The 14433-nt window shown below is 31.6% G+C and overlaps 1 protein-coding gene across 3 annotated transcripts in view; it reads right to left on the minus strand.

Moving 5' to 3' along the window:
* The window catches only part of GRID2 (glutamate ionotropic receptor delta type subunit 2), a 1244053-nt gene that overhangs the window by 997753 nt on the left and 231867 nt on the right, over window positions 1-14433 (minus strand). For 2 of the 3 annotated variants that reach the window (XM_036227700.1, XM_036227697.1), the window contains exon 2: window positions 14117-14272. In XM_036227700.1, coding sequence (XP_036083593.1) covers window positions 14117-14272 — 156 coding nt within the window. Of the gene's footprint in view, window positions 1-14116; window positions 14273-14433 lie in introns of those variants that run through there. The other variant, XM_036227699.1, reaches the window with a different exon arrangement.

Here is a 14433-nt window from a genome sequence, read left to right on the forward strand (position 1 = left end):
ACAGTGTGTGAGAGTTTATTCAAGTTATGGCAACAGGTAATAGCGACAATCCACAAAAATGCTGATAGAAAAGAGAATAAGCCTAAGTAATAGCAAGTACACTGACTCTCTTCTCAAGCCTGAAGATGGGTTTTTACACACAATGAGAAAGTCAGACAGGTTAGAAACAGGTGACTGGACATCAGTTTAAGGGCTAAGATCAAATAAAGGTCTTTAAATTACAAAACAAATTTGCAAAAACAAAGCAAGGCCTGAAAATGTAAGTGACTGCAGGTACTAGCCAGATAATTTGCAAGTACTCACTTTCACAAAGGAAATCAGGTATTAATTTGGTCCTGAGAAGACAGAAGAATCTGAGTTATTAATACTATTATGAGAATTTGTTGTATACTCTGCCTTACCCAATATCCACATCATCTTACAGGTGTCTGCTCAAAGCTATCTTATCAGGAAGCTCTTTCCCTGATTACTCTACTTAAAATGACCCCACCTTCATCATCTGTATCCCTCTTTTATGCCGCTTCACTTTAAATTTTTCATACCAACTCTTCAATCTGAAATCACATGTATGTTGAATATATACATATGAATTTTATATTGTTGTTTCCTAAACTAGAATATACCTTCCAAGAGAGCAAGATATTTGTTTTTTTCACTGCTATCCCATGAGTTCCCAGAATAACTACTGTGTCATTCTAGACACTCAATGAATATTTGTAGAATTAATTCAGTGAATCAACATAGGTTAGCAAAATAACAAGGTTGGCAAGGTTTAGGATCATGCTGAGATGATGCTAAATTACCTCAAATGGACTGTTATATTTGGTACCAAATATCTGAGTCACATTGAAATACAGGGGACAAACAAATACTTCTAGTTGTGGGTGAAGGAAGCAGAACTATACACATTCCTTGAAATTCCACAATACTTCATCTTTACTACTATTGAAGACTTTGCAATTTATTGTACTTTGTATCATGATTGTTTCTAACTATGATAACGAGATTTATGTCTATTACTTGCCAAACATAAGATTAGTGAAGGTAGAACCACATAGATGAATCTTGGTATCTCTTTCAGTATTTATTATAGCATTTTGCAAATTATAAGCACTGAGTTACATCTATTTAGATGAAAAATAAATGAATCAATAATTAATGAACAGTGGATGCTGATTTTTACAGATTGCAGAGCATTTTTTTTTTTCAGATAAATAAGCCTCATTTGTCACCTATGATAATCAGAACAATAAAAATGCTTTTAAGTTTAAACATTAACTACTTTACTTAAAGGGCGGGAAAAGATAGTAATCACAGACTATGCATATAAAAGAACTGTAATACATGATATCATTACTTTTTATCTATTTCCTTCCAACTCAATGAGGAAACAATCCATGTTCACATGTAAAAAAGCACAGTGCCATGACACTTTGAGTTACAGAACACAGTGCTAAACATGTAGTAAAAATTCTTTGACAGCATTTGTTAATGCATATGCACAACACTTTTAATATTATAAAACTTGGGTTCTTATCTCTTCCTTTGATGTGGAAAGAAATTACTTCGCTGTTGATATGGAATAATTATTTTTAAAATATCACTTGCTCTTAAAACACAATGGAGGCATTGTGTCATTGAAGTAGCATCTTTGAACTCAGGCTGTTTTCAATACTTTTGTTGCATTTTAAAAGAAATTCTAAGACTTTGCTATATGAAGGTTGATGTCTTAATTAATGTCTTTATTAGTGTTTAATTTTACTTGCTGAATCATGGCTTTTTCCCCAGACTTTCACTATTCTACCGCTGGTTTTGGACAGAGGTGACCTTGAAGCTGGGGCTAGGATAAAGCCATTGACGGAGAAGTTACCATTTCTATCCTTGTGGCCTGATATTTCCATTCCCAGTCCATCCCTACCCCATATCACATTTTTCACAGTCACAAATATGTAATTTTGCACATGCCTGCTTATTTGATTAGATCGCTCCTCCTTTCAGAGCAAAAAGTGTGTCTTACTTTTCTCCCCCTTTTGTGTTGTCTTTACCTTCTCCCTCAATTCGGCACCTTAGCAGTAAATCATCTTTTTTTTTTTTTTTTTTTTTTACTGGAGTTTTTATTTTGTTCTTTCATGGAACTACTGTCTAGTAATTGTGTTATCTATACATATAAATTTAACCTTCATTCGTAGTTTAAAGCTCCTTGAAGATGCAGAGTACCCTTAAGTTACCTCTACATTCTTCACTAATTCTACCTCACTGTCTTGTACTGGGATGCTGAATAATACTGGATGAAGGAAGGAATATGGCTCTTATAATGCCAGACATGCTTTTGTGGATCTTTCCTGCTTTTCTTCCTGCTCCGATACCTGCTATTTGACTATTTGCTGCTCATTAGTATCTAATAAGCCATGGGTCTGATAAATAAAAAAGAGATAAAATACAAAACAGTTCATTTTATAAGATGTTAGTTTCTCCTTCTTATTTCTTTTGTAAGTTACTAGATAACAAAAAATATTAGCTGTGCAATTGATGTAACAGTGTTGTTGTTTCTTTTACCCAGCACCTTAATAAGAAGTCTAATTCTCACAATAAAGCATTCCTATAAATAATGATATAAATGAATTTATAGGAAAAATTTTCCCCACAGAAAGTGGAATAAAATATTCAAGAATTTGTGTACATCTGATTCATCACCTTCATTAGAGGATTTTCAATGAGACAAATAAATGGAATATTAGTTTTTATAAAGATCTTTGCATTGTCATATTATTTTAAGTAAAGATAGTCATGTACTATAAAAGAACAATCATTTAACTCTGCTGTGGGGTAGTCATTTGTAAACCAGTCCTATTTCTGGCTGGATCTAGTGCCTTTCTGAAGGGAAACTCAGCATCTCTAACATTAAGTCAGCCTTTGATGCACTGTGAAAATACCTAGGCATGAAAATTTTAGCTTATAGAAAACAGAAGTTAAAGGTCTGTGTGAGGCATTCTTTCTAAATTCTGTAATCTGATGTATGCATTAAGTCTAAATAATACATTTCAACAGACAACAACATTTCCTGATTTGATTGAACAAGTCATCAAATCAGTAAGATTAGCTAAGATGTGCTTTCCCAATAGGCAATAATATGTAGTGGTTTATAATGATATCAGTTAAAATCCCAATAGAGAACAATGACACACTCAAAATAAGATAATTTGAGAATGGTTTCTTTTTTAAAAGAGTAAATTACACAGGTGTGGGTGGGTTGGAGCAGAAAAATGAAGGAAAGTACAAGAATTCAAAGCTAGTAACAGTGAGGTGATAACCAGCTCTGGCCCAAAGGATTGACGGGAGGAGAATGAGTAGGTCTCTGAAAGAGAAAGTGACAAGGAGCAGGCTGCCTTTAGAAGAGCATGACTTTTGTTGAAGGTACACATTCACCCCAAGGTGACCTCACACAGGAGATAGAAAATAAATACTTTGAACACATTTTCCTCCCTCTGACATACATGCCTGGGACTCTTGATTAGCAAACTTAAACAGAAAACAGTGTTCTAGGCACTATTCTAAAGGTTTCAGACGAGACAAGTTACCTAACCTAGCCTTACCTGTTTCCTCATTTATAAAATGCTAATAAGAACAGTAATCTTACAACTTATAAGGTAGTGTAGAGATCAGGTGAAGAAAATGAAACACTTTTAACTACAACAAGTTATTAATAAATACATGTAACTTCTCATTATTTGGCTTTTCAAATGAGGCTTTTTTATCAGAGTATACAGCAAATATAAAAGCCAAAAATGATGTTTCTTTCCTAATTTTAGAGATTAATATATCTCCGTGCATTACTCTTATTAAATGAAAGACCAAGAAGATTGAATAAAATTCTTTCTTTCTTTGATTTGTTTCATTTCATTTATTTTTCCTGAGAACACATCCATGAAAAGCTCAAATGTTTCCATAACTATATTCAAAATTAGAGTTACAGAGAGGTGAATTTCAAATCCAAAAAGGATCCAAGGATGTCATCCCCATGTCCCAAATGTGAGACCTGCCTGCAGACCTACCAGACTTTCCTTTGGAAGATATTCCATTCATATTCCATTTCCAAAGGAAAACAATGAAGCAGATTTGGGTAACAAATGCATGAGTAATAGTGTTACCCAGAAAGTAATGACTTTGATGATGGAAATAAATATATGTAAAGTAAAAGAATAAAAACTCGAATATTCAAAAATAATCTAATCTCTCAAACACAGCAAACCCATGTTTCTAAATGGTTTTCTCATATGCAATAGCCTGGAATGCTATATCCTCCTACCTTTGCATGACTGGCTAATTTGCAAGCTCAAATCTTGGCTTAAATGTTACTTATTTCTATCCTCCATAATCGCTCTATCAAAAATAGGCTCATGGTTTTAAATCACAGACACACACTCCATCTGTTATTTTCTATCATAGTACCGTTTACTTTCCTTTATATCACTCTTCTCTGATAAAAAATATAATTACTTGCTTGTTTAGCTCTTTTACTCCTACTAGACTATAAAGTTTTAGGGTGCTTGAGTTAAATTTGTCTCATTTATCTGTATAAACTAATACAGTATATAGTCAATTAATTAAAAGAATTCTTACAAATAAGTGAACAATTGTGATGCTCATTTCTGAAATAATAATGAATTGTTCTTGGTGATTCATAGTTCTCTGTCAGTTGTTCTCACCTGTCCATATTTAAGATTTAAGTAATTCTAAGAAAAGAAAGTATAAACTAATAATTCATTCTTTCCTCTCATGGAGCCCTGGTATGAATTTTAGATGATGAATGATGGTGGTATGACAACAAACCTGCCCTGTTCCATTTTAAGAGATGTAGTAAACAGGGGTTTAAAATTATCCTATGAAAAGCATGAATCAATATTGGAATGATGACCAAAAGAGGAAAGTGCTTGGTGAACTTATCCTGAGATATTTATATATAATATCATACATATCATATATATGTATATAGTGTATATAGCATACATACATAGCTTATATACATATGGTTTATAAAATATAGATGTCATTTAATATACACATATGTATATGTAAAGATATGTATATATGTGTTTGTATGTGTGTATATATATTTCTTCAATATATACACATATGCGTGTGTGTGTGTGTGTGTGTGTGTGTGTGTGTGTGTAGTGAGTTAATATAGAGATAAATGTCCTTTAACTGGGAAAAAGCACTTAAGAATTTGAATCAGAATTAAAAGATGAAATCACTAACTCCAAATAATAAAGATATTGACAAATAAATATAACAAAAAGAACACGATTTAGGAGTAGGTAAGAATGTGGCTGATGTGTCAGTTTCTTAGTCTTTGACCAGTAAGTATATGCCTTTTTTAAATCCTCTCCTTACTTTCTAACACTAGAGCCATCCACGTCTTGATTGATTTTTATAATATGAGTAGGCACACAGGACCATCTCAAAGCACTGTTTAATTTTATGCAAGTATAAATTCAAAAGTAAAGTATAAAAATATTATTGAATATTCTAAGTCATTCTATTCAGAAATATTCTCTGTACTAGGATTATTTCTGACTTTGATTCATATAAGTTTTCTCATCAAAAAATTACATTCTGAGAAAACATTTCTTTTATACTTTGAAATGTATTTCCTATATATAATAGACATACTGAGCCTGTTCTATGTTTTCTGTTTTAAGTCTTTTCTGTGTTTGAAAATATAGCTTAAAGAATAACCTTAGCCAATCTTACTATTGTATTATAGTAGTCATTCAAGGACAAAAATGTAAATATGTCTTAAAATGAGGCACGGATTCCACAGAAAATAACATGATAGCATGTTATATTGAAGAAATATAGTACTGAAAAGTCAAAGAAACCAATAATCAAGTTTTTAGAGTTACTATTTGCCCATGTATAGTTGGAATAAAAATGTGCAGAAAATAGAAAGATAACCTTTTAAACAATCATGTCAAAAATAAACTCAAAATACCAGAGATAATGCATCTCTCAAAGCATAAACCTTTCCTTGAATTTATTTATATATCTGACCTTCACATATATCGCTCTTCTACAACATTATGCCTCTCTGTAACTGAATTCCATTTAGTTATGACTCAGTGCCTTATTTACTTCACTGATTGTATTAAGCCTACACAAACCATCAGAAAGCTTTAATTTGGTCTCCATGGGCTTTCTCGACTTCCCAGAAATAATAACTAGGTATTTTAAATCCTCCCAACCCTGAGTACGCATGTTGTAACATCACTACTATTTGCCAAATAAATTACACTGCAAATATAATTCTCATTTCCCTGTGCTTACTAGCAGAACTAACCCAGGAAGAAAGGAAAAATAAACAGAAACATTTAATTTCAATAATATTTTTTACAACCCTAGCATTCAAGATCTTGTTAAGGAAAGACAGTTGGGCAATAAATGACACTGATTAGGCAGATAATATGCTTAGTATTATCAGTGGTATCCATGAGAACCAGCAATACATGTTAGGTGGTAGAGGATGTTTGGGATGGTAAGGTCAGAGGAAGATAGAAACTTACTCATGGACACATGCAATGGTGCTAAATCATCATGTTCTCTACTATAATTAAAATGTATTTAGATTACTAGAGAAACTCACAAACCATAATTTTCACTTGATTTAATCATCACATAATAATCACATAATCATAGTAATCCTGTGGAGAATGTATTACCATTTTACATATGAAGAAACTGAAGCTCAAGACATTAGGTGTGTTCAAGGTCCTACAGATAATAAGACATGGAGTAGCATTCATATAAAGGCAGATTTATCTAATCCAAGTCCATTGCATTTAATTTCCTCCTCATCCACCAAGTAGGATAAATGGCATCAAATTTAAGATACATATTGAACCAAATTCAAAATCCCAAGTGTATATAGTACAATATGGAGAGTCAAAGATTAAAAAGGGGGATGAATGAGTAATTAAAATAGAGCATTTTAAGGCAAAAAAGGAGAGGAACACATGTAGGTCATGACCTAACAACAGACAGAGATCAAGCTAATCAGGTAAGACTACAGGGCAGCCAATGAAGAGCATAGCACAGTGCAGAGTAATTAGCTCAAGGCTGAATGCTTACTGGCACCCAAAAAGTACCTGCTGATTCATTCTCTTTTTTCTCAAAATATAAAATTTCCCATTGCACATTGGATTTGTGTATGTTCTTTTTAAAAGTGTTTCACTGATGATAATTCTTTTGAAAATTACAAGATAATTCAACCAAATGTTGCATGAGTACTAAAAGACTACACATACCATGATTCCCATGAACCTAAAAATACTTGTCAAGGCCATGCAAAAACAGGTGTTAAATGTTAATAATAAGTTATTATTTTTTTTATCAATGTTATTGACATCCAAGTCTCAAATGATCCAGTCTTCAAATCAAGGAAGAAGACTGGATCATTTGAGACTTGGATATCAATAACATTGATAATAGTTTAAAATTTCTGAATATAGTAAAGTCATCTTTGGTTTGTCAACATGAACTTGCACTATTTTTATAACTCCATAATGGACTCTCATTATAATCCAGGGCACAGGTAAGTGTAAGTGTGGTTTTTAATCTAATAAGCCATATATATTCACAGTCATTTTAAGACATAGAGGTGATTCTTTTACAAAGTTGGTATCATAAAATGCCGATTAAAATTGGAATTATGTTGCCATAATGACACATTCTGTCTATAGAGATAGAAAGAAAATAGAAGAAAGTGGTTCACTTTTATTATAAGAAAAATATTTGATGGAACGAAAGAACACTTAAGCAACAACAAAAGAATAAATCTTTATAGCCATTAAAAACAGCTTTATGGAAAGCTGCTAAAAATTCTTCTAAATAAAACAAGATTCAGAGCAGTACATATTGCTAAAATATATATTTTATGAGGCAACTTACACCACAGTACATGACTGCAGAGAGTGAGGTAAAAGGCCTCAAAGAAAAAAGCTATAAAATTATGATATAAAGATCTATAAAAATCTGAATTTCAATCTATTCATAATATTAGAGACCTGTTACTTTAACAGCGTGGCATTGAATGAGATCAAGGAAAGGCTTACAATACAACAGTATAACCATAAATCACAGAAAAAAAAAAGTTAAGCTATGCAATATGTATTTTCACTAACATTGTTAAAAGATAAACTCATGAATTTAAGAAAAAATTCACTCTTTTCTGAAAAATAAATATTTTAAAAAGCTATAACATATTCCTTTTTACTATTAACAATTAAAAATCTAAGTTATAGGTAGAGGCAATGGCATAATGCTTTTTCATGCTCTAAAAATCCTCAAACCCTCCTCAAGTACATGTTTAAGCTTTCTGCCATCAGAGACCGTGTTCTCTATTTCTTTCATTATATCCTACTGTAGCTGGCACAATCTTGAAACAGTACTAGTCATTTCATAAGTACTTGGATAGACTGATTTGACTGAGTATTCCTAAAATTAGATTCCAAATGTATCTTATTCCAATTCTTCTTGATGGGCAATTCTTCAATGGGAAGTAGTAGTTTAAGATTTTTAAAAGAAAGTATAAAGTTGTCTCTAACAGATATAGAATTCTTCATACTTTATATCTACATTGATGATGAAGATCACACAATAGATTCTGATTCCAGACTTTAAAGGCCCATCCTCAGAATGTGGCAAGTAGGGAGGAAAAGTGACCTAGGACTGGCAGGGGATTACTGGGAAAATGACCAAGCTAAATATCCCAGACTCCTGTAGGAAAGCAGATGGTCCAGACCGCCACTGTATGGACGTTAGTATCCCCTATGATGTGTGAGTGCTTGGAGATGACTCATCACCTGCATCACTTATTCCTTCCACCCCCTTCACACACTTAGTTGGGTATGAGTTACATAGGGCATTGGGCCTAGAGACTGGGATGCACAGCATGAAACCAGCCTTGATGTGAGAAAGGAAGGAAGAATAAAAACCTGATTAAACAAACAAATGAACGAAAGAGTAATGTTATAACTACATGAAGTTCAGGTTTTTTTTGTTTTTGTTTTTTTTAATTGGCCCCTGGAGCCACCAACTCTCAAAGTTTGCTTATTGTCAGGCAATTCAGAAAATAAACAGGAACTGGAGCTACAGAAATTGGTCCAGGAACGTAGGCTGATGAGGCTTACACACTTAAGACCCATCCTAGAAAAGTTACAGAATCCAACCTAAGCATTTTGAAATTAGCAGATTTTTTATCACAGTAAAAATGTCCTATTAAATCAGAGAGGAATATAAATTATGAGATTAAGCCCTGAAATAAAGCATCAAATAGTGGGGCCACATAAATCATTCTTTTACATCCCCTTTGAACCAGACTACTTAGATTTAGCCTTTGGCATGAGAAATATTCACAATGAATGCTGATGTGCTTTGGACAAGTGCTTTTCTCCTAGTTAGATTTCTTTATACTCTTTTTGGCTATACTACTCTCCTATTATTTCTTTTATGCACATTATATAAATATTTATGTCTTTTATATATCACTCTAAAGAAATGAGACTGACTTTATAAACCATAAAAGAAAGCAGTCTCATTATTTACACTTACGATAATTTTATTTTGGAAGTTATATGAGGCAAATCCAACAGAAATTATCACAGTGTTAAAATGAGACATTTACCTTTTACATTGATTTGGGAGCAATTTTCATGTTGTGGTAGGCAAAGGAGTAAGATGAAGATAGACTAGGCTGAAACTTGGAAGATGAGCAATCTTAACTACGGCTGCTTTTTTATATTAAATAGTTTTATAACTATATTGTTTATAATGGTTTGCAATCTAGCAGAAAGAACAATAATGATAGTTAAATGCCTGTTTCTTTCAAACAGGATCATTTGTGACTCTACAGTACAATTTTGCTCTTATACTCTTCTCTTTATGCATTTCATTTTTAGGTGTTTTTTATAAGAACAAATATTTCCAAATGTTTTAACTGAATCTTACCATTCAATGGCAACACATGGTGCTTTACATCCTTCCTGATACATCTGATGAATGCAAAAATTATACACCGATTCATATTTTTGCCTCATATTCTATGTGACCATTTTTATAAACGCACTCCCCATACTTTCCCTGACCTTGTTTTCTTGTAAATTCTTACCTTTCGTGGCCTATAGTGGTGTTGGTCTCAGCTAAGAGCTAACAATATAAACAACTGCTATTGCTTTCAGTAGAGACAGCAGTGTCTTTCACACTGGACATTTATGCATCTATGTTATATCCAGTACACAGATGTCACAGAGCATACAATATACAAGAGAGGAGTAAGAAAAGAAACTCAGCAACAGCTGCTTTGGTTCAGATCGACATAACCTACAAAAGTCCATTTCTGGATACTGGTGATGGTAAAGTTCTAAATATGGAAATGCGTTCTGAAGAGTTATGAATTATCTCATCCATAGAGATGAAACTGACCTTAAAAATACATCATTTGTGTTCAGATTTCTTCATTATTTATAGTAAGGAAAATCAAGGACAAAAGAACAAGAGCAATTTATACAATGCAACTGGTATTAATCAACTAGATAAGAATTTTCCTACTCTTTCATGCAATCTAAAACCTATGAACATAAAAAAAATCAAAACATATCAATCTGTTATAATTTTTCATTCCCTGTGGTATTTAATGAAGTCCTAGATTACAGGTGTGCTTTCTCCATATGTACAGCAGGAAAGATACAGCAAGAAAAATATTGGACCAGTAGTAGTCTGAGATCTTGGTTTAGTTTTTTCTCTCCTCTACACTTTCAGTGTGTAGGAAAATCACTTAATTACTCTGGTCCCAATTACTTCATCTGTATAGTAAAAACATTCAACTAGGTTTATATAATTTTCCACTTTTATGATTCTCTAGGTCTTCAAAAATATCCCACATAATATTTTTTGTACATATATCATCTTAAGGGAGAAAGCTTTATCCCAGCTACAAAGTAACCTACCAAAAAAAAAAAAAAAAATCTCCTTATGTTAAGATATGATGATTCTTTGCCCTTAATCAACATCCCACAATTCAACAGACAAAAGATATATACTGACTTATCAATGCATATATTCAAAAAAAGAAAAAGGGAAAATAATTATGAAAATAGGTAGTTTATTTCAAAGTTACTTTTATGAAAACAGAATTTTTTTTCTACTGATCACATATCTACAAGTGCTGAGATTAATATTACAGAACAATGATAGAAATGATTAAATACTGTAATTATCTCCAGAGAACAGAATATTGATCCTGTGTTATAACCAATATATCATCTTTTAGGAACTCACCTCAAAATAATTATTTATTATTTAAAGTAATTATTACTGTGTAAAAATTTATTGAATCCTAAGCTACAAAAGAACATTTTAATAGCACCATTATGCTTTATTATTGTTTATGGGTTAGATGGTTTATCTTTAAATCCATCTCTCTTATTAAGTGTCAACAGAGAAAGATAAGGTAACCAAAATTTTAAATTTCTACAAAATACTGTCTCTTAAATGTGTCTAGTGGGAGGAAGTTCTAACAATAAAATAAATTGAGGATTTCAGATTATTAAATTTCATTTATCTATATGTTAACCAATGTATTATCATTTGTTATCATCAAATATCTACATGCACGCTTGGTGATATTATTTGTTCAGGCTCAGACTTTCAAATTCAAACAAACAACAACAATAACAAAAACAGAGAGAGAACTCAAAACCATGAATATTTTAGAAGTTCATCAGGAGTGCTAATGTGTAAACAATCAGTAACAATTATATCATTGAATCTTTCACCCTGCTTTGGAACATGAAAAACAAACAAGTTGATTTAAGACTTCTTTACTACAGATTTTAAGGGTATTACAGCAAAGACGTGATCATAGAAAAATTGGCAAATTTTGATGGCACAACTGAGGTTTTCTCCTAAATTACTTCCTCAAAACATTTAAGAAAATATTCCTGAATTCTTTCATGTTCTCTTTCAGTTGGATACTTTCTCCTTATTTTTTCAAATCAATTAATTACAAGAGGAGCTCTAGAAAGAAATATTTTTATTTCTAAAATTAGTGGAGATATTTCTTGTTATTGAATAGGGTAACAACAGAGCTCCAGAGTTTCATTATCTAGAGCTGACCAGAGCATCCTATTAGTTTCAGAAACCATAAGGCAAACTGTGAAGCTCTTTCCTATTTCTTGACAAACATATAGTGGTCCCTGTCTCAGTAACAAAACTTATTTCCTTTCTCAATTGGCTTTCAGTACCATAAATTCTTTTAATTCACAATCTTTCTTTTGAGAGGAATTTTTGTTTCCAGAATTTAGCTGGCAGCAGAATGCTTACAGAAAGCAATATGTAAAGAGATTAATTATGGTATTTTAAAAACTGTCTTTGCTTTTCAAAGTGTAGTCTCTAAAAAAGATGTGAGAAACATTTATTCAGACTCTGTAATTCCCTTCTACCCATTTGTATTATCTTCATTTCTTTATATCTACACACTTTCAATGTGGATTTTTAAAAGGCATGGTTATCTTAGCATGTTCTCTAAGTTAATTTATAATCGCTAATATGTAGTTAATAAGAAGATAGTCACAAAAATAAATTGGTTCTCATCTTTTTCCTGCTCTCATTCTAGTCACTAAAACTAAGGATTGAGAAAGAAATATCATTAATATTTCTTTAAAGTGAATAACACATTATTTCAAGAACACATATTCTTTTATATTATTGGTTATTCTCTTCAAATTCAACTTTATGATTTTACATACTGCTTCATTAATTCTGATATTAATTTTGACAGCTTTTAAATATTTCTATAGAAAATTTATCAGCATATCCATTATGTAAAGTCTGACGTTTCTAGGATAATTCTGATTTCAAAACATAAATAAGTGGATGTTTATATTAATCTGACTTTTTAATTGATGTTTACTAATTAAAAATTAAAATCTCATCATATTATAAACAGCCTATTATTTGCAAAAACAGCTTTTACTTAAATCACTTCTGTTCATATAATTAAAATACTTTTTCACTCCATCCAATTAATAAGAAGGAAAATCTATTAGACCATTAATTATTCTAGCCATTCTCTCACTGATGAAAGTAAACATATATAAGTTGCACCAGTAACCAATGTTATTGATAAAAAAAAACATATTGTAATAAAAGTTACCTATATAACATGCAGTACAATATTAGATGAAAAGGACACTTTTAGAAAAACATTTATGTTTATTCTCCTTATCCCTTCATTATTTGTCTTTAAAAAGTTTCTTGCCAAACTTTACTACATAAATCTTATGTATCTTTAGTCTAAATATATTAGCACAAAAAATACAAAATACACTAGCAGCAAATAGTTTCGTGAATGACCGTTTTGCCAAACAGCTAAATATTTTATTAGCATAATAGCATGAAAAATATAATTCTTAGTCAAGATCTTTCAATCGAAATCTTCATTCATACAAATGATCATTCCAGTATAATGAAAATAATTTGTATTTTTATGACTTTGTATCTATGAAAACATTTAATTCACTCTAAATATACAGTAAGAATGGAGAAAAGCGCTCTAGTATTTGGCACACTGTAGAGTGTAAAAATGTCTAACCTAGGTCAGTATATTAGGATCCCAACACAATACTTGATTTGTATGTAGTATCTAAGTTTTCCTTCCAGAAATACATTTGTCATGAATACACCTGAAATGTCATCACGAGTTGTAACAACATCAAGGTGATAGTTATCTCTAAGAAGTCAAAAGTAAAAATTCAAATAGAAAGTTCTAATTTTGGAAATGTCTCATTTACGTCAAAGTCATAAAATTATGTAAAGTTTTACTGCAAATATTTAAATTCTTTTCATATTACATTTTGATTAAAACAATAACTTTCCACACTTTGTCCTTTCAGAAGTGTAAAAATAGTATCAACATCTACCAAAAACACTCTTAGGAAAAGCAATGCAGCAAAGATGCAAAACATGATATCCGTGTTTAATGGCTCTTTACAAATCTAATTTCAATGCCATTTAAATTGAAAGAAAAAACAATAAAAAGTGGCCTGCTGATGAACCTTACCTTCTTGAACTGCTTGAAAAGGGTTGTTGCCATCAACAAATGTCACCGAAAATGTGATTTTCTCAGTCTGTAAGATCTCCTCATTCTGGTTGAGGTCACCAACTGCTGTGCGAAACACCTCATCATCCTTTTTGGCAGATTCATCAAAAATTGCTCCTAGAAAGAAGTAACCATTGCCATTAAACAATAACATAAATATTCTGTCATGCTCATTGGAAATATGCCAAAGAAACTTATGTATTTGAAAAATGTATACTTTCACTTAAAGCGTGCACTTTATTTATTATTGAAACACACTGTACTGGAAGCTGTGTGAT

The sequence above is a fragment of the Rousettus aegyptiacus genome, unplaced genomic scaffold (assembly GCF_014176215.1).
Source record: "Rousettus aegyptiacus isolate mRouAeg1 unplaced genomic scaffold, mRouAeg1.p scaffold_m13_p_10, whole genome shotgun sequence".
Classification (NCBI taxonomy): domain Eukaryota; kingdom Metazoa; phylum Chordata; class Mammalia; order Chiroptera; family Pteropodidae; genus Rousettus; species Rousettus aegyptiacus.